The 20242-nt window shown below is 33.3% G+C and overlaps 1 protein-coding gene across 6 annotated transcripts in view; it reads left to right on the top strand.

The window, feature by feature from the left end:
- Positions 1-20242, top strand: part of LOC134850923 (glutamate receptor ionotropic, NMDA 1-like) — a 73208-nt gene that overhangs the window by 20447 nt on the left and 32519 nt on the right. For 5 of the 6 annotated variants that reach the window (XM_063866734.1, XM_063866735.1, XM_063866732.1 and 2 more), the window contains 6 exons: positions 632-944; positions 10647-10778; positions 11194-11370; positions 16063-16169; positions 19225-19343; positions 19852-20032. In XM_063866734.1, the coding sequence (XP_063722804.1) occupies positions 636-944; positions 10647-10778; positions 11194-11370; positions 16063-16169; positions 19225-19343; positions 19852-20032 (1025 nt within the window). In that variant the 5' untranslated portion in view covers positions 632-635. The remainder of the gene's footprint in view (positions 1-631; positions 945-10646; positions 10779-11193; positions 11371-16062; positions 16170-19224; positions 19344-19851; positions 20033-20242) is intronic. The other variant, XM_063866730.1, reaches the window with a different exon arrangement.

The following is a 20242-nucleotide window of genomic DNA, read 5'->3' as shown; positions in this document are numbered from 1 at the left end:
CGAAACTTTTTGATATTTTTTGAAAAACATAAGTTTTTTTTTGCTGATTTCGTTTTTCGGTGGATCGGTTTTTCTGCTTAATGGTATATGTAGCAATATTGAGTTCTTTATGAGGAAGACTCTAAAATGTCTGCTCGTTAAAATGGTCGTAAATTAAACACAGATGGTAAAACTGGTTAAGTGGGTAACTTATTATCATCGGGTCTAGAAATGCAGTTGAAGTTATTATAGCCGGCTGCTGTTTGAAGACAGAATTTCAATGCAGTTGTTTTGAAGAAGCCGCAGATTTCCGTACATTAGAGAATTCAGCGTTATTTAAAGTTTTTAAAAATTTTTATTGCCTAATTTAAAAAATAACTTATTTTAGTACATATTATTTTAGTACAAATTTAGCTCAAAATGAAATTTTGCTGCTAGATAACCGTTTCGAAGTTAAATCTACCAGCAAAAAACGCACCTAATAAACAGTTTTGCAAAATTCAAATTTTGAAAATAACAAACTTAGTTAATTATATAAACAATATTCCAAAGTGTTATGCTTTAGAAATATATTTAGAAGAATTCTAAAAATCATACATGTTTTACAGTTAGATTTGTTACCCCCACTACCATGGTTTACACTTTATGTTAGCAGAATGACGTCACGGCCTGAAAGTACCCCCAGAAGGCCAACTGGCAGAACTTCATCTCAAACCGTCGCACCTAGCCGAAAATGTATCCTATCCAGTGTCTTATTACTTCTTATTAACCTGGACAGTATCACATGTTTAACCCGCATCAATATTGGGCTTCTGCTTCATGACCAGTCGCTTTGGAATGTGGCCAATGACAGTTTCTCAGATAAGGATTCGCCCGATTTGGAGTACAAGACTCTTTATAAGCCAGTTATGTCGAACCCTATCAATGCTGCCCTAGATTTGTGCGAACAGCTAGTGACCAAACAGGCAAGTTTTTAAAGTAATGTTCATCACGGTTTAAAATGCAATCATCATACATTTTTTCCATACTATGGACTATGGACTATTTGTCATAGGTCTAAAAAATTGTGTACAAATAGTAAAACTGGCATTTTTATGAAGTATGGAATTGTATGACTTGCTTGCTCCATAAAAACAATTTTTTAATTTTGAAATTTGATGCCAAAAATTTGTGCTCTTAACAGAACGCAATATACAAAAACAAGGTTAGTTAGAAATTATGAGTAACAAGGGCACTCAGGTTTTGTCGTAAAAATTGCTTCCGTTATATTATAACAGTTTTAATAGCCTTATAGTACCCGGGTCGACCCCCTACAACTGCACACCCTAAATTTTTTGTCTGATTGACGGTTTTCATGCTTTTGGCTTATCAAAAAAACTATCATTGTAAATAATAACAGGCCGCTACTTTCACTTACAGTGTAGAAATTTTATAACCTCGCGAAAAAATGTTGCGCTTTTGTACGTAACTCTGTGTCGAAGTGTTAATATTATTTTACATGGCAAATCACCAATGCAACTTATTTGTGCGATTGTTGCCAGTTAACCTCTGGACTTTCTTCTATGAAAAAGCTTTTGGTTCTTATCTTTTTAGGCAAGGCACAAATCTTCAAAGCGTAACTCAAAACATTTTTGGATTCCCAAATAAGGAAAAACGCTAGTTAAACAACTTTTTTGAAACAAAAACTGATTGTCATAAGACTTTCATGTATGAAAAAATGCTTGTCATATGGACTTCAATAAATTTTTTGTACTTATTAACTTGTAGGAAGTTCAGTAGCGGATTTAGGGGGGGGGGGGGGAGGATGGACGCCCCTCCCTCAAGGATTCCACCCCCTGTCGACCCAAAGGGTCCACCCTTTGAACTATTTTGAGATATCTATTTTTGGTGAGGTCCCTAAAATTTTTCTAAAAGCGCCTTTGGTGCCAATAAATACTAATTTTTGAGGGGGGAGCGCGCGCCGGAAAAACGCAGTTTTTTGTTACAAAATTTTCCAAAAAGTGCCTAAAATGCCTTTTTTGGCCTATTTGTTCAAAAAGTTGCCTGTGGCCCAGAAAGTTTGACCGAAACAGGGTGTTTTTAATGCTTTGGGAGAGCTCGGAAAAAACCAAATTAATTGACCTAAGAAAAGGTCGACAACTTTTTCGAAATTTTTTTGAAAATGTGCCCCCCTCGAGAAAATTCTAGATCCGCCTCTGAGGAGGTTGTAGGATGAAAAAATTTTCATGATGAAAATTATATGATAAGAAGTTTTGTTAAGACCGGGTAAGTTTAGTTTTTTTTCTCCTGGATTGTTATGATTACAATTAAAATAAACAGCCTATAAACAGCCAATTTGTTTTTCTAGTCAATTTTTTCGAAAAACATTTGCCTGTTCTACTGCGACTGTCAAACAATTCTAAGTTGTAGTTTTTGTTCATTCCTTTTATCATACCGCACAGATAAATTAATTTGAAAAAAATGTGTTTTTCTTTCTTTCAAACTAATGTCGGAGCATTCTGTGCTAGTTGCACAGTAAACGGCTATCTTTTTTTTGCTCTTGGATTCAAGCACAGTAATCCTGGATAATACCCGAAAAACAAATCTGTAATTTCATGGAAAACCTCCTAATTAGCTGATTTATTTAAACAAAAACTAACTCAGATGGCTGGTAAAACAAACTTCAATTGGTGCACAGAATTTGCATGAGGTTTTAGTAGCCGAAGAAAATTAACTGCTATTGATCAGAAACTACAAATTAGGTTTCCAATAAACGCATAAATCAAATTGAAAGGAATGAGTTTTTTGTCAATTTTGAGGATCTGGACAAGGATATCGGTAGAAAATTTTTAAACTGAATGGAAAAAAAATGTTTTTGAAAAACGTTTATTTGAGTACGAAATGATTTTACGTCAAAAAAAGACAATTTTTTACTAACAAATGCAAACGTTCAAATTCTATAGTATTGGTTTCATTTAGCATTTTTTCACACAAAATTGTAGGACGTTTTTTGGAATTTTTTAATCCAAAAACAATTTGACTATCATTACTTGAAACTTTTTGCTGCATTTTCAAAAATAATTTACACTGTTTTTGGTTTGTGTAATCGAAAACACTTTTCAAAAACTTTTATACGATTCTCATTCAAGGAGATTGTTATCTAAACAATTTTCTATGAGCTGTAAATATGAAGCTCCATTTTTGCTCTTTGGAGGTGATCGGGTAAAAAGCTTCCCTTTAGAACTTTTGGACCATTTCATTTATTTGCCCTAACTTAACAAGACATAATTCACAATGTGTAGTTTATTGTGAATACTAAAAGGGTAGCATTTCATATCGAGTCAGTTGTCCGTTAATTACTGGTTATTTAGTCAAAAATTTTAGCCAAAAATTTAGCTCGATAGAGTAAGGTCTAAAATCCTTTTGGAGATGAAGCGTTTTGTTCCTACTTTCGAAGCAAGTTACTATTATGTGTGCTTGAGATGGATTTTGTGAACAATTTTCTCAAAAAAAAGTTGTATGAAGGTTGAACCTGAAATGAACCTAGAATCTCCGGATGCCTAGTTTAATTTGTAATAGTTTCAATACACAAAGTATTATGCGAGGCCAACTTTTCCGCACTCATATTGAATAGAGGGAAACTGATCATACTAATTCAAATCGAAATTTATCGTATTCAGTCCAATTTTATAGTTTATCAAATTTTATACCTAACAAAACTTATTTGAGACCTGTAAAGACTGTACAGAGGGAGTCGGAACATTCACCGTTTTGTCGAAATATACGAGTGAAAGAGTGAAAGAGAAAAAATAGGCTAAGTTGCCCGCTTTTGGAATAGATTAGGGTATGCTAAATAAATCAGATTTGATCAAAAAATTTTCAAGTATCCCATGTGAGTAGAGTGCCAATCTGTCTGCCATTACTTTCTAGCGTAATTTAACAACTAGATGGACAAATTTTAGAAAAAAAATACAGTAGATGCTTCTATGAAACAACAAATTTTTTGTACTGTCAGAAAAAATGCAGAAAAATCAACGTATATTCTTAGGTCATTTCTACACCATTTGATTGATCATTTTTAGCCAAATACTGAATTATTTTTAAAAAAATTGTCAGAATCGCAATATAACTCAATACCCTGTTTTTATTGCTTGATTTTTTTTATCAGTTTGCAATTGAGTTTGCAAAAACTGCCAAATTAGCTCGAAAAAACTTTAATTGTCGAAAGATTTACTAAGGTTTGGGGTGAATTTTTAATTCAGTTTGCTATTCAGTTGTCCAGACGTCGAAATGCAAAAGATGTTTCACCTACGATCACTTTTTGCCAAAAAATGGAGACTTGAAAATCGCCGCTATTTGGCGACCTCATTTGGTCTTATTATTAGGATACCAGACGCTAAATAAATCCACTTGTACTCAACATAGCGTGTGGGGTGATAAATTGAAGAAAAAACGAACTTTTTAAAATTATTTTATCAATTTTCAACCTTTTTCCAAACTTTTTAAATGGCCTCAAGGTATGGTATAAACTTTCAGGGCTTCGCCCTGATATACGACCCTTCTTTTTTTCTCTTCACATACGAGCTAGATGGGTTCCATTCGCATAATTCCATCCACATAAGAAATGGACACGGCTGATTTCTATTTCTTAACTGAATTAACAAAGGATTGCAAAAAAGACTACAATAGGATTGCTTAACATAGTCTTGTTTTTTTTTCTTTTTTCCTTTTCCTTTTCGACCAAGCAGCCTAATTATTGGTTTATTATCTTCACGCTCAAATTAAACCTAATTAGCACAAACTACACTCAATTTCTCTGTGGCATTATATTGAAGTGCAACCGTCTCTTCTACCGTCATAATTCAATTTCATCCTTCATTCTTTATTTCCCAGTAGTCAAACTATCTCCAGGCTTTTGTGGCGATTCTCATTTAATTTAATTACTTTTTGACCCGTAGCTGAAAATGGTATCAGGCAGTTTTGCAATATAAAATTCCAAACATCACCTTATTTGTTTGCTGTTTGAATATTTAATGGATAATTTAGAATTCCTTTTGTAGATATTTCTCAAATGAAAATATTGGATCCATTTTGCACAAAAAAAATATGGATCATCCCGACGTGATCTGAATAAAATAGTAATAAAGCATATTGAAGTTTTTAAGTTTTCTTTTCTTTCTGTAAAAGATGAAATAGTTTGAGAGGCTATTTTTAGAGACTCTAAATGTGTAAGATGATATCAAATTGGACTTGATATGCGTAGACTGTTTGCAATCGTATCAATTCCGTTTTTTGTTTTTAGTATTTTTTCAAAGTGAAAAAAATGAGAGTGGTTTGAACAAGGAAGATTTCGCGTGCTGAGTGTAATTAGATTATGACTTGGTTGTCAGATCAAATTAGGCCAACTTCACTTGTGACGGGGAGCGAGGGGACTAAAAAGAGAGAAGGATAATTAGAGATGTATTTGAGAGTCAACTTCAAAATCAGAGCAAAAGCTGGTTGTTATTTAAATGCATTGTAAGGCATTGCCAGCCAAAAGATATTTTAGTTCTTTTTGCATATAAGTTTCAAAATTGTAAAGGCCATTTAATGAAAGAGCGTCAGTGAAAACCATCCAGTAAAATCACCAAAAAATACAGAAAAAATCTCAAATACTGGTTCTGGTGCAATTGGTTTTTCAGAATATCTCAAAATGCATTTTTCAGAATTTTTCGAGCCATGTTCGCAACTTTTACTTCATAAAGCTGATGAGGCGCATGATTTTTTTGCGGGAACTAGAACTTTAAACTTTTCTGAAGATGCTGGGCACTGCACTAATACTTACTTATTTTGAAGTGAGCGCTCAAGAATTGTAAAAGGCTCTTATAAACATTTAGTTGAAATGAAGGATTATGCAAAATCTTTGACTCGCAGACTTTTATTCCTTCTCTGTTCCGGCTGCTCTCCCAAATCACTTCAAAAACCCTGTTTTTTGCCATTTTTTTGCGCCGCAGATAATTTTTTTTGAAAAACAGGCCAAAAAAGAACAGTTTTGACCTAGAAAATTTCAACCGAAAAAAAAGTTGTGTTTTTTCGGGGCGCATTCCTCCCTCTAAAATAGTATTTATTGGTGCCGAAGACGGCTTTAGAAATTTTTTCGGGTCAGTCAGCCAAAAATGGAGGTCTTAAATTAGTACCAAACGGGGGACACTTTGGGTAGTCAGGGTGTCGAATCCCTAACTAGACTCAGAAATCAGTGGTTTGTTATTGACACTCCGTGTGGTGAAAAGTGAACTTTGATAGCCTTATTGAGTTGAATAATTTAAAAAATTTTAGTGATGAAGAAAAAAATCATCATTCATTCTAACACAAATAATTATGTGATGCATGTTAAAGGGTCGTCAAATTATTCAAAATTTTGTTCCGTTTCCACTAGTTGTGTTCATTTTTTGCTTTATCAATTGTTGTTTCGTTTTTTTTGTTCCACTCAACGAACTTTAATCAATAAATTTAAATAAACCGGAGAAAACGCGTTAAACTTGAGATTTTAAACGCGTTTTTCTCAAATTGAGTTGAGTTTAAGTGAAAATTTATGAAGACAAAACTTGCTTAAAATTTTGGCAGAAATAATAGGGTGCAACTTATTTTGCGAAATTTGGGCCCAAAATTTTACCCCAAAAATGGGTCATTTTGGCTTTTCTTTGTTAAAAAAAATTACGCCAAAAAATCCAGTCGATCACAGACATAATTTTATCAAAGTTAGCCCCTCACTCATCTCAACAAACTCTAAGAAGAGTATATTCTCCAAAACCTTGGATAAGTTAATTTATTTTTGTTTGATCGACAAAAAAGGTCGTTTTTACTATATAAAACATCAATTTTTTTTTATTTAAAACGTTTTGCGAATTTTTTGGGAGAATTTTTTTTTTCTCAAAATTAATTGGGCTACGTTGGGGGCTAACTTTGATATAATTATGTCTGTGATCGACTGGGTATTTTTGGCGTAATTTTTGATTAACTAAGAAAAGCCAAAATGACCAATTTTTGGGTAAAATTTTGGGCCCGAATTTCGCAAAACAAATTACGCCATATCAATTCTGTCAAAGTTTCAAGCAGTTTGTCATCATGAGTCTTACCTAAACTCAACTCAATTTGAGAAAAACGCGTTTTAGATTTCAAGTTTAGCTCGTTTTGTCCGGTTAATTTAAATTAGCACTGTATTTAAGGCATCCTTTAAAAATTACATCCGGATTTTGAACAAAATATTTTTAAATGACAGCCTGAAATACAAATAGTTTTACAAGTGAAAACGGTTTTTTGGGTTTCACACAGTAGACAATATATTTAAATCTGAGCAGACAGCCTTATTTGAGGCTAATCAAGACAACCATGTTTAAGTCTGAGACACCTGATAACAGGCAAATATTGGTTTTATAGTGCTCTTTCAATGAGATATTTTTGTTCTTCAAGACAATTTATTAATAAAATTTGAATTGCAAAAAGAAAATGACAAAGTTTCATTGCACGATGCGCATGACATTCTTGCTATGGGGTTCTCTAGCAGATGCTATGTGGCAAAAACTGGTCAAGTTTATACGTGCAAGGTTTTTATTTTTTCATGATTACTTGTTAAAAAACTGGAAAGAAAATATGTAATTTAAATTAGGATAACAGTTTTTCATAAATTTTTAACGCAAAAAAATAGAGTGAAGTAAATTTGAGGCGTCTGCTGACTTCTTACTGTCAATTCTTACAGTCAATTCAAGCCAGTAATTGAGTCTTTTCGTTTTTCAGGTTGTTATTTGAGTTTTTGTTTATTTTTCCTCTTTTAACGCTGTGCTAAAGGCAATTTTGACAAACTCAACTTTAATTTTTTTGTACTCACTGAGTTAAGAAGGTTTGAAAATACCAAATAGCCTCACATCTAGCAGACGGTTTCAATAATATAAATTTTATTTTATGGTATTTTCATTTTGATCAAACAGTTGTAATTGAGGCCAAAAAAATTGTTTCTTCGTGCGTAATGAAAAACTGAAAAAGTTTGCAGAGAAAAAAACTGCGTTATTTTTTTTCATTTTTTTTCATTTTTATTTTCGACAAAAAAATTCGAAACAAGACTTTCATTATAATTTGCGGCAAGGCTACAAAATTATTGTTTACGCAATACGCAGCACTCTTGTAATCAACCAGCAAATGAATTTCTTTGATTTAAAAAAAAATAGAAAAACTGTTAGCCCAAATTTTAGTGATGAAGAAAAAAATCATCATTCATTCTAACACAAATAATTATGTGATGCATGTTAAAGGGTCGTCAAATTATTCAAAATTTTGTTCCGTTTCCACTAGTTGTGTTCATTTTTTGCTTTATCAATTGTTGTTTCGTTTTTTTTGTTCCACTCAACGAACTTTAATCAATAAATTTAAATAAACCGGAGAAAACGCGTTAAACTTGAGATTTTAAACGCGTTTTTCTCAAATTGAGTTGAGTTTAAGTGAAAATTTATGAAGACAAAACTTGCTTAAAATTTTGGCAGAAATAATAGGGTGCAACTTATTTTGCGAAATTTGGGCCCAAAATTTTACCCCAAAAATGGGTCATTTTGGCTTTTCTTTGTTAAAAAAAATTACGCCAAAAAATCCAGTCGATCACAGACATAATTTTATCAAAGTTAGCCCCTCACTCATCTCAACAAACTCTAAGAAGAGAATATTCTCCAAAACCTTGGATGAGTTAATTTATTTTTGTTTGATCGACAAAAAAGGTCGTTTTTACTATATAAAACATCAATTTTTTTTTATTTAAAACGTTTTGCGAATTTTTTGGGAGAATTTTTTTTTCTCAAAATTAATTGGGCTACGTTGGGGGCTAACTTTGATATAATTATGTCTGTGATCGACTGGGTATTTTTGGCGTAATTTTTGATTAACTAAGAAAAGCCAAAATGACCAATTTTTGGGTAAAATTTTGGGCCCGAATTTCGCAAAACAAATTACGCCATATCAATTCTGTCAAAGTTTCAAGCAGTTTGTCATCATGAGTCTTACCTAAACTCAACTCAATTTGAGAAAAACGCGTTTTAGATTTCAAGTTTAGCTCGTTTTGTCCGGTTAATTTAAATTAGCACTGTATTTAAGGCCTCCTTTAAAAATTACATCCGGATTTTGAACAAAATATTTTTAAATGACAGCCTGAAATACAAATAGTTTTACAAGTGAAAACGGTTTTTTGGGTTTCACACAGTAGACAATATATTTAAATCTGAGCAGACAGCCTTATTTGAGGCTAATCAAGACAACCATGTTTAAGTCTGAGACACCTGATAACAGGCAAATATTGGTTTTATAGTGCTCTTTCAATGAGATATTTTTGTTCTTCAAGACAATTTATTAATAAAATTTGAATTGCAAAAAGAAAATGACAAAGTTTCATTGCACGATGCGCATGACATTTTTGCTATGGGGTTCTCTAGCAGATGCTATGTGGCAAAAACTGGTCAAGTTTATACGTGCAAGGTTTTTATTTTTTCATGATTACTTGTTAAAAAACTGGAAAGAAAATATGTAATTTAAATTAGGATAACAGTTTTTCATAAATTTTTAACGCAAAAAAATAGAGTGAAGTAAATTTGAGGCGTCTGCTGACTTCTTACTGTCAATTCTTACAGTCAATTCAAGCCAGTAATTGAGTCTTTTCGTTTTTCAGGTTGTTATTTGAGTTTTTGTTTATTTTTCCTCTTTTAACGCTGTGCTAAAGGCAATTTTGACAAACTCAACTTTAATTTTTTTGTACTCACTGAGTTAAGAAGGTTTGAAAATACCAAATAGCCTCACATCTAGCAGACGGTTTCAATAATATAAATTTTATTTTATGGTATTTTCATTTTGATCAAACAGTTGTAATTGAGGCCAAAAAAATTGTTTCTTCGTGCGTAATGAAAAACTGAAAAAGTTTGCAGAGAAAAAAACTGCGTTATTTTTTTTCATTTTTTTTCATTTTTATTTTCGACAAAAAAATTCGAAACAAGACTTTCATTATAATTTGCGGCAAGGCTACAAAATTATTGTTTACGCAATACGCAGCACTCTTGTAATCAACCAGCAAATGAATTTCTTTGATTTAAAAAAAAATAGAAAAACTGTTAGCCCAATTGTTTAAAATGAAATTTCAGTTTTGTTTTTGGCAAAAAAAACACTTCTAGGCATAATTTCTATCGTTATTCATTCTTCCTTATATCACCAAATCCAGGTTACCTAAAATGCCCAAACTTACCGAGACTATCAATCTGAAGTTGTTGAAGCCCGAATTGCCTTTGCTTAAGTTTTGACACGTGCACTCCTATGGTATATCTTGCAAGCGTTGCAGTCAATAACCAACAGCTAAATATTGCATCGAGAAGTTTTATGACACACATTGCGACACGCATCGCCGAGGTGTGAACAAATTTGAGCTGTTGCTTATCTGGTATAAACACATGTACAAAAGTTGAAAAAAAAGTAAATTCATTTGAAAAAGTTTTCACGTTAACAGACAATTTTTTCTTTCTATTTCATTTTGGTTGATTACTCTAAGAAAGATTTTGCACAAGTGTTTCAAGTATTGCGGAATATATTTGATTATAGTAACTGATTCTTTGAGATAAGTTTTCTTCAGTCACATGATAAAACAGCCCAGCTGATGTACTCCATAACATAACCCTGGTTCGTTTCAGGTGGCTGTTCTGATCATCACCCACCCTCCTGGATCTCCAGATGTGCTGCCAGTGTCCATAGCCTACACGTGTTCCTTCTACAGACTGCCCATCATATCCATACACACCAGGGACACCATTTTCTCAGAGAAGGCAAGTTGAGCCATTCATTTTGATATGGTCATAGTTCATGGTTGTCGTAAGCCATCACCATTTCATGACGTGAACCGAACATCATGGCTGTTGTCATAAATTATTAATGGTACATAACGTTAGCTCAGGTCTGTTAATATCTCCTTAACGACTGTTAAGTTCTTTGTACAGTGCCAGGTTTCAAATTAAGTGCTGTTAACGGCTCCGGAATTAGAAAAAAAAGTGGTGCATTCCATTTTGCGGATTCCAGAACTGATTTTTTTCAGAAATCAGTTCTGAAATCCTCTAATCCACTAATACCGTAAACATTGTTGTACTGGCGCAAAACTCGCACTTTTAAAAGTTCAATCCATTTTAGCAATTTGCTCCGTTGATCATTTATGGGTTGCTTTGAAAAAAAATTGCTAAATTCCAGAATATCCATCCGATGTTTCTTCGCATGGTCACTCCACTGGACGCCGAGCCAGCAGTGTGGATGGACCTGATGATCCATTACAAGTGGAGGAAGGCCATAATTCTAGTGGCGGATGACCACAACGGGAACAGTGTCTACGAGGCAGCCATTAACCAAGCTACACAAAAGAACATTCAGGTATGGCAACCAATAGGACTGCGGGCCTTTCTCAAGCGCGAAGCGCAGATAGACCAAAAACTTTGTCAGCCAATTTCAATAAATTTTTAATAAATTCAATAAAAAGACTGTTTGTTAATCAGTGCGCAAAAAAACTGAGTGTTACGACTGCACTTTTAGGCAAACTGTAATTTTTCTAACTGATAATTTGACGGAATAATAATAAGAAAAGAAAAAAAAGTTTTTTTTTTAACTTCAAACTATCCCTGACACGCGTTTTAACTTCAAATTATCCCTGAATGTTCCAACTGCATTTTAAGCTCAATAGACTAGTGTTCGCTTTTAAAAATTGACAAAAGTCACAAAAAAAAACATTTTTATATTTTTTTCTCAAAAACCATCCCCTCAAAAGCCATGTAAAGTACAAAGTGATAAATTTTGCATAAGAAAAAAATATTGAAAAGACCAAAAACATGCCTCAATTCAAATTGCAACGATTCTTAAGACGGAAGAAAACTCCGCTTACGCATTAATAGCACGAAATATGTCGCGCGTTGGTTTTGCCAAATTAGCCAAACTGGCAATCTTTAAGCTCCTATAAGGTTGCAAAAAAAGTTTTAAAGGTGAACACTTTTTTTGCATTTGAGTTTCAGGCAATGATACACTTCAGCTGGTATAGCTTTTAAATTTTTCTGTCGAAAACGCTTTGCTAAAAAGTCGAAAAATTCGCTTAAAGCCTAAATTCACTTAGTTAAAAAACACGTAAGGCCTAAATATTCCACTTTTTTTCAAAAGTCGGAACCATTAAAGGATCTACTTAACAATTGCCGCCCCTATTGTATCTACTAAATATTTATTTACCCCTGTTAATAAAACCAGTGAATAAGCACTTGATCGTTTTATATAAAATTCGAATTTTGCTGCATTCTCATTGGTCGAAAATTCGGCTAACCTAACCTACTTAACAGTTGCCTCCCCCTCGATTTCTTGTAAAGGGGGCAATGGTTAATTAGATCACCATCAAGCGATAAAATCAGTCAGAGTCAGTTGTGGAGAGATTTAAGAGCAAACTGTTGTTAAATTTATGCTAAATTTTTATCTATACCCGTACTCAGCGAAGACAGTTTTTCTAGATGGAAATGTTATATAGATAACCTAGCCAAATTTTGTTGTATTTTCTGTACAGGAATAATCTATTTTTTTCTTAGCTTAGAAAAAAAAAGAATATCGGCAAAGAAATAATCAGAAATCAGTTCACTACTCAACCGCAACGAGATAAACATGCTTCGAGTATACACAATAGCTGTAGCAATACAATGCAAATTAACACTTGCACTTATTATCTTACATTATCAGGTCATGTGGCCCAGCGGTTAGTACAACGGCCTATGAATTCGCAGGGCGGAGACATTTTCTAGCTAGAAATAGCCTAGATTTAGCTACTTTCTGATCAGAAATAAGATGAGAAATAAAAATTTTCAAGAAAAAACCTGCTTTATTTAAACATGGATATAAAGTATTTCAGGTCAGAAATAAAGAATTTTCTCGATACGGGTAGTTATAATATTTAGTCATGAACTTTTCGTAGCGGAGCTTTTTCCAATTCCCGCCATTGTTAAAAATATATTTAACAATCGCGCAAAAAATCAGAGCCAAATGTTCATAACTAAATAAAGCTATAGATATTTGGAAAATTTACATGAATGTAACTTTTTAGCTTGCTGTTTTATTTGATATTCTAACATTTTTACAGACTTATGTTATTGAAACAGGAGAAACTAAACAGTCGAAGTATACTTAATTTTCTTTTTATTAATCAAAAAACAGAAACGCTTCATTCATGAGAAATCGAAAATTGTAAATGAAGTATATGTACATTGCTGGAAACAAAAAGAAAAAATTAGAATGAAATGTTCTTATAACTTAACATAAAATAAATTTTAAAAAAATATCGCTGTTCGTCAATATATATTTAAATTTTTTCCACGTAATCTTTTCATAAGCTGCTGTTGTTTTATCTCGAAGGAAAGTTATCAAACATCTGTAGTAAACAACTGTATAGTCAGTAGCTGTGCAACTATCACAGTAAGTGTCCTTCATGGTGAATTGTTTAAGCAGTATTAATAAATACAACTTCATTTAGAAATCGTTGTCGTATAGCGGAGTCATACTGTAACAGTACCGGATATATTACTTTTTGGCTTTGAATTTTTAGGAGGGCTTAAAAATTGTCGAAAAAATTTTGAAACTTTTCTTCTCCCCCTTGCAAAAATTCTAGATCTGCTCACTGCTAGACATTCCATCAGAAATTCTGTACTCTCCTTCAGGTTCATCAAAATAATGTAAAAACTTAGAAAGGCTGACGGCTTATCAAATTGTTATGTCACCGAAAATATCATTATAGTAATTTTGACGGCTTCTTTGTTTAAACTATTTAGTATATAGTATCGATTAATCGACGTCATAAATATACGAATAGGGAAGTATAACTTGTCAGATTTGTTTATAATTTCTTCCGGCTCACTGAAATGGAAAGTGTTAACAGTTGACCTTAAAAACCTTCCCAAGAAATCTTGAATAAAAACCTGAAATGACATATAGTTTGAGACGAATGCAGCAAGTGATGCCCTAACACAAATCGCTTTTTTAAAACATAGTGGCCTCTTTCGCCTCAGTTTTCTTACGGTGCTTTGGTTGTGAGATACCAAGGGCAAAAGTGTGAGGGGCAAATCAGAATAGCTGGTCGTATGCTCTACTAGTATCACACAAAATTCCCTTCGCTTTGTTCACTTTTGCGAAAAAAAATATCAGAAGAAAATGATTTAAAAAGTTGTAGCATATGTGTTCGCGCGCGTGGGGGTGATATGGTGATGTTAAACTTCTTTTTTATTTACATTCAGTTTCAATAATTTAAGAGTCCCCACAAGTTTTTTTGACTATCATTTTGAAAATTAAAGCTGCGACTAATTTCAATGAAGCAAAAAATGATCAGTTCATCTAATCATTGACCTAATTTATAAAAAAAAAATTATAGAGCGAAATTTTTAATTCTCGGCATTGAAAATTTTTTCTAGAATTTAGCAGCTGCTAAAATCAGCAGCTCATTGCGACTAAAAAGGGCTTCAATTATAAACTTCGGGAAAAGTTTGACCTTAAATTTGGAAAGTTTTGACCGAAAAGTGGAGTTTTTTTTGGAGCGCTCCTCCTCAAAACTAGTGTATATTGGAACCAAGTCGCCAGAAGAAAAATTTTAGGGTTAGTCATATAATAGTATAACGTAAAAAGGCATAAAATATATCGCGCGTTAATTGTCCCAAAATGACAATCTATAAACCTGCATAACTCAGCAAAAAACGATCACATGTAAAATATTATCTTACATATGAGCTCAAATAAACAATACTTTTTGAATGATAAAAGAATGCTTGATTAAAAGTCAAAATTTGTCTGGAAAAAGACCACCCTGAGCACAAATATCATTTGTCGGAAGTAGTCGGAACAACAACTTGGTATTTAAAATGAGTTAAGTTCCGCTAAATAGGCATGTAGCATAGTCTTAAGGCTTACACGCTTTCAGATTGTCAGGTTGTGCTTCACTCACCTGTCATACCAATGAAACTTGAGCGCGAGTTTTCGATTAAATTTTAGCTTGAAGGCTATCAGATTGTGGCCGATTTAAGTTTCAAAAACGGCTTCTTGTCTGGTTCCGCGAAGTTTAAGGCGCAGAAAACAGCCTTCAATTGTGAAAAAAACAGCTCCAAAAAATGTAAAATTATGGACTCCGACAATCTTTAGACAGGCTTCTTAGCAGATTTTGGGGGTGTTTGTAGCTGAAGCCCCCACCCCCCCCTCCTCAAGGGTTTGACTCCAAGCGGACCCAAGAGGTCCCCCTCTCATGCTAGCTTATGACTACATTTTTTGGCTGAACAAACCAAGAATTCTTTAAAGACGCCGTCGGCACCAATATAGAGTAAATTTGAAAGGCGCGCGCGCCAAAAAAAACGCAGTTTTTATTATCAAACTTTTCCTTTTGTAGTTTGCTGCGGAGCAGAAAAAGGTCAAAATAGGGTCTTTATAGTTATTTGGTATCAACAAAAGGGTCGCCAAAATTTTCCTAGATACGCCCATGAATAGATCTTTCGCAAATTGCAGAAACGAAATTATTATCATGAGTATTATTGTGCAAGTTCATTCACATTAATTTCAGCATTTTTTTGATGACTGAAAACAAAGAAAAGCATTTGCTTTTACTGTGTTTTAATCTTTTTAACGAAAAATCAGGTACCACAAAAACTCTTTCGGTCGTGATTCAATTGATGTAGTCATTCGTGAGCCGTCATTCGTCATTGAATTGATGTTCTGAACATTTTCTTCGGCGTTTAGAAAAAAAATCATTTAAAATTTTTTTCTCTCTAGACCAATTTAGAGTGAAGAGACACTCTTCATATGGATTCAGTGCAAGTGAAAGGTGTTTTTTGCACGTTAATGAAACCATTGCTCTAATGTTTTCTGTGCTACTTTTAAATCCTTCACGTCCTCTTCTCCTGTTCACTTTAAAAAAAAAGTTTTAAAACCGCCAATCATATATCATACCTATGGAACAACTAAAAAAAATTGTTAATGAACTAATCTATCCAGTTGGAAAAGTTTTCCAGTTGGTAAACTTTTTCCACTCTTAGACTGAAAAAGAAATAATGTTTGTTTGTGTTTTAGCTAATTGGGGACAAGTTCGGCTTCTATGACCCCGACCAGCCCAACGCACAAAACATCGTTAGCAGGATACTAGACGAGAAAGTTAACATTGTCCTCTTCTACGGATCGTAAGAGATTAAAACTACAATACAGATTACGCAATAATACCAATTCGGTTGGTCTTTTCTGTTATAAAGCCAAAATTTGAAGTTTTGTTAGATTTGTTAGTCGTTTATTATGCTTAAAACTGATGTTTGACATTGAACATAGCCAACAAGCAGTTGAAAAAAGGTTAATGAACGTAAGGACGCCGAAAAACAAGGAAAGATTTTTTGAAGACAATTTTAGAAATCCAGAGGAAATGTTCTTACACAAAAGCTCTTTGCATTTCAAGAACTTATATTATAAACCCTTTTCGCTGAAATAACCTTAACTTGAAAAAAACACTGGATCAATAGGTACTTTTTTGTGCCGCTGGTAAATCTAAAAAGCCAATTTTGAAAGAAAATAATTCGCGTTTCTCTACACTATTTCCACTTTCCTAAGAGCGTAATTAGCATTCATATTAGCAAGTGAAAATGAAATGAGCTTGAAAAGAAATCAGACGACAAACCTCAAGAAAAAACAAATTTGAGAGTAAACACTTCTATGATTTTTTCTTGAAAAAACACCAAATCTAAATAAGTGATAAACCACTTTGTTCATTAAAGCTTAAAAAAGAGGCATGCAAAATTCTTTCAAATTTTTATCCATTAGTTATAAATCTGTTGCAAAAATTCCAATTCTCGCAGAGAAAAGCTATGTTATCAAATCAATCAACTCGTACCTATGTTATACCGATGCTAATTTGTCGTACCATTTCTTTTTCAATTTTTGTGCACACCTTTTTCAGCTTGGACACCTTCCTATGCGATTCGAGTTTTTTCGTTGTTGCGTTCAAGCTCTATCAAATGAAGAATAAGCGACTATATCTGGAAAGAAATCATTTATTCGTTTTCGAGTCCGCAAACCCATGGCATCATTTAGTTAGTCACAAAGTTACTCTTTAACTAAACGTGTCACAATTATTACAAAAGTATTTAACTATTTTTCTCTGAGTTTTATCATATCTTTGACAACAAAAGTTCTTAGAAGCTTTGCGAATTCGAGCAACTTTTAAAGATTTTTATTCAATTTCGCATACAAAAAATGTTGACAAAAAAAACGAAGTCTGATCGTACCTGATTTTACGTGGAAAGTAAAAAAAAAAAACCAGAAGAATACAAAGTTTCTCCCCATTTTCAATGCTCGGATCAACAACTGCGGGTTATTGTGCACGTAGCACAGCTTCTGGGCGTGGCGTAAAATATAGATGTTAGAACTGCCGCTGATTTTAATTGTGGAAAAAGAAAATGATTAACAAATGTTTAAATTAATTTTATGAATGATGTTCTAAACAATTATAAAAAACATTAAAAAAAATTCAGAGTCTGGTACCCGATTCTAATCTTTGCATGCGGTGATCAAAAAGCTATTAAACATAACCAATTGATAGTTGAAAATGAATGAATCACCTCTGAAACAGGCAGATTAGTTCTCAAAAAACATCTAGTGTTATACTCATTGAAATGGAAAAACTTTTGTTAAATAAATATTATTTTTTAATGAAACTTGCTCATTTTGGGAAAACTGGATCACACTTGATTCCTGTGGGAAACTTTAAAAATTCATTTTCGTTGAACTTCATTTTCAAAACTAAAAGTGGAATTCACTATTTCGAACATTTTACCGTATGAATATGTTGCAGAAGTTCTAATTCTCTCGGGGACAAGCTATTTTATTAAATCACTCAACTCTTACCTTTGTTATGACGATGCTAGTTTGTCGTACCATTACTTTTCAATTTTTATGCACACCTTATTCAGCGTGGACACCTTCCTATCCGATTTGAGCTTTTTTTCGTTGTTGCGTTCAAGCTCTATCAAATGATGGGTACGCGACTAGATATGGAACATGGTTCTTCGTTGGATTTCGAGTCCGCAAACGGATGGCATCATTATGTTCTTCAAAAATTATTCGTTAAGCAAAAGTGTCTTAATTATTACAAAAAACTTTAAAAAATTTTCTTGTCAAGATACGAAAGAATCCAGATATAAATTGTTAAAAGCTTTGCGATTCGCTGCAATTTTTAAAGATTTTAATTCAATTATGAATACAAAACACCGCGGACATAAAGTTGTCAGGTTGTGGCGTAAAATATAGTTTTGAGATTTGCCGTTTTTATACTCGTTAAAAATTAAAATATATAACAAACATTTTAATAATTCTATGACGAATGTTGTAGAAATCTCAAAAAAAAATGAAAACAAAACTTCAGTCTAGTACCCGATTATTAACCTTGCGTGCGGTAATCAAAAAGCTATTAAACATAACCAACTGATAGTTGAAAAAAGAACATGAACTCTGAAAAAGACTGGTTAGTTTTCAAATAACATGTAGCGTTACACTCATTGAAATCGAAGAACATTTTGTTACGTAAATTTCGTTTTCAGATAAAAGTTACTCAGTTTGGTGAAATTGGATCATTTTGTATTTTGATTTGCTTGGAAAACTTTAAAACTCATTTTTGTTGAACTTCATTTTCGAAACTGAAATTAGAATACACCTTTTCGCACCCCAATATGAAGAAAAAAGGCAAACTAATCAAATCGACATCTATAAGTGTTGTTACTCCTTGACCGAAACTCTCCTTGACTTAATCAAAAGCTGAACAACAACTATTTTGCGACCAAGATTTCCAATTTTGTGCTGTATAAAAAAGACACCCGAGTCGATATGTTTTGAAATTGCTCAATGAAAAAGTTGACTGAATTGAAAAAATCAGAATTTTTCAAAAACTGGATTTTTTATTATAAAACCGCATCAAAAAACTTCAAAATAGTGTGTTAATCAAACAAATTTTAGCATTAGTTTTGAAATCAGGAAAATTTGAAAATAGTTTGAATGCTAGGTTTGGGCTCTCAGTGAGCTCTCAGTGGGCTCTTTATTCATCCCCGCCCCCATGGTACCTAGTAAGGAACCCCTCTCCCTTGTATAGAACTGATTTAACGGTTAAGCAAACGTGGATTTTGTACCTAGTAGCAAATCTCCCCCTTTTGCAAAGAGGGGCAATAGTTAAAGATACCCTGTTTCTGCCTTGAATAGATCTTCTTCGTCCAATAAGTTCTTCTCAGATGTGGCCTCTCTCAAACTGGGAGTGGGACATCTAGTCTGGATTGTGTCCAGCAGCTCACTGGATGCAGTACAGCAGCACGGTATCACAGGTATTTATACATAACTTAGTTCTCTTAATTTCACATAACTTAGTTGACTTTATTTCACATAACTTAATTCACACACTTAAAGTTTTAAAAAAAAAAGAGGAAGGTGAAGTATTACTGTGAAAACCTATGCAAGTAGTTTTCAAGTAAATTGCAGGTATACTCAATTGCACGCCATCATTACAAATAAGAGCAATCATAGTATTTAAAACTTTCAAAACTTTTTGAAAGCTGCCAAATTATGTAGCCAAAATTTGAAAAAGCTTATGGAAAACTTGTTTTTACGTCATTTAGTACTAATTGTAACTGCAATAATTCATTTCGCGGTAGTCTAGCATCTTTATTGCCTACAGAGGGTTGACAAAGAAAATTGAAATTGCTGTAAACCTGTAAATTGGTAAAACAATGATGCTAAAAAAATACTATTGTCACCGACAAACTACATATGCATCTTAGTGCGTGTCTATATTTTGGACCACTTCTGGTTAAACCAGACCTTCTTTTCTGCCAGGCGCCTTATCGGCCAGACAGATCCAGGGTATGAACTACAAGCTGCTGCTGCACGATGCCATCCGAGTGGTGACCAGTGCAGTGCCTCGGGCCATAGAGAACAATGGCCACAAGTGGGAGGAGCCTCTGAGTGAGTGCAGAGACAAGAAGGGCGGCTGGCAGATGGGCACACCACTCAAAAAGTCAGTGTAAATAATTACTCTAGAAATTGAATTAAAAAAATTGACTAGAATTTCTTCACTCAATGAAAAAGTTACAATTATGGAATTAATGCTCTTTTTAATGAATTCTAAAATTCGATTACAATTATTTTTGTTAACTCAAAATTTAGTGAAAGCAACTTATCTAAAACTTTGAATTCAATATTCTTGGATTTTGACCACACTCAAGTA

Source organism: Symsagittifera roscoffensis, chromosome 7 (assembly GCF_963678635.1).
Source record: "Symsagittifera roscoffensis chromosome 7, txSymRosc1.1, whole genome shotgun sequence".
NCBI classification, from domain to species: domain Eukaryota; kingdom Metazoa; phylum Xenacoelomorpha; order Acoela; family Convolutidae; genus Symsagittifera; species Symsagittifera roscoffensis.
Note: the sequence above shows the minus strand (reverse complement) of the source record. Positions and strands in the feature narration are given on the sequence as shown.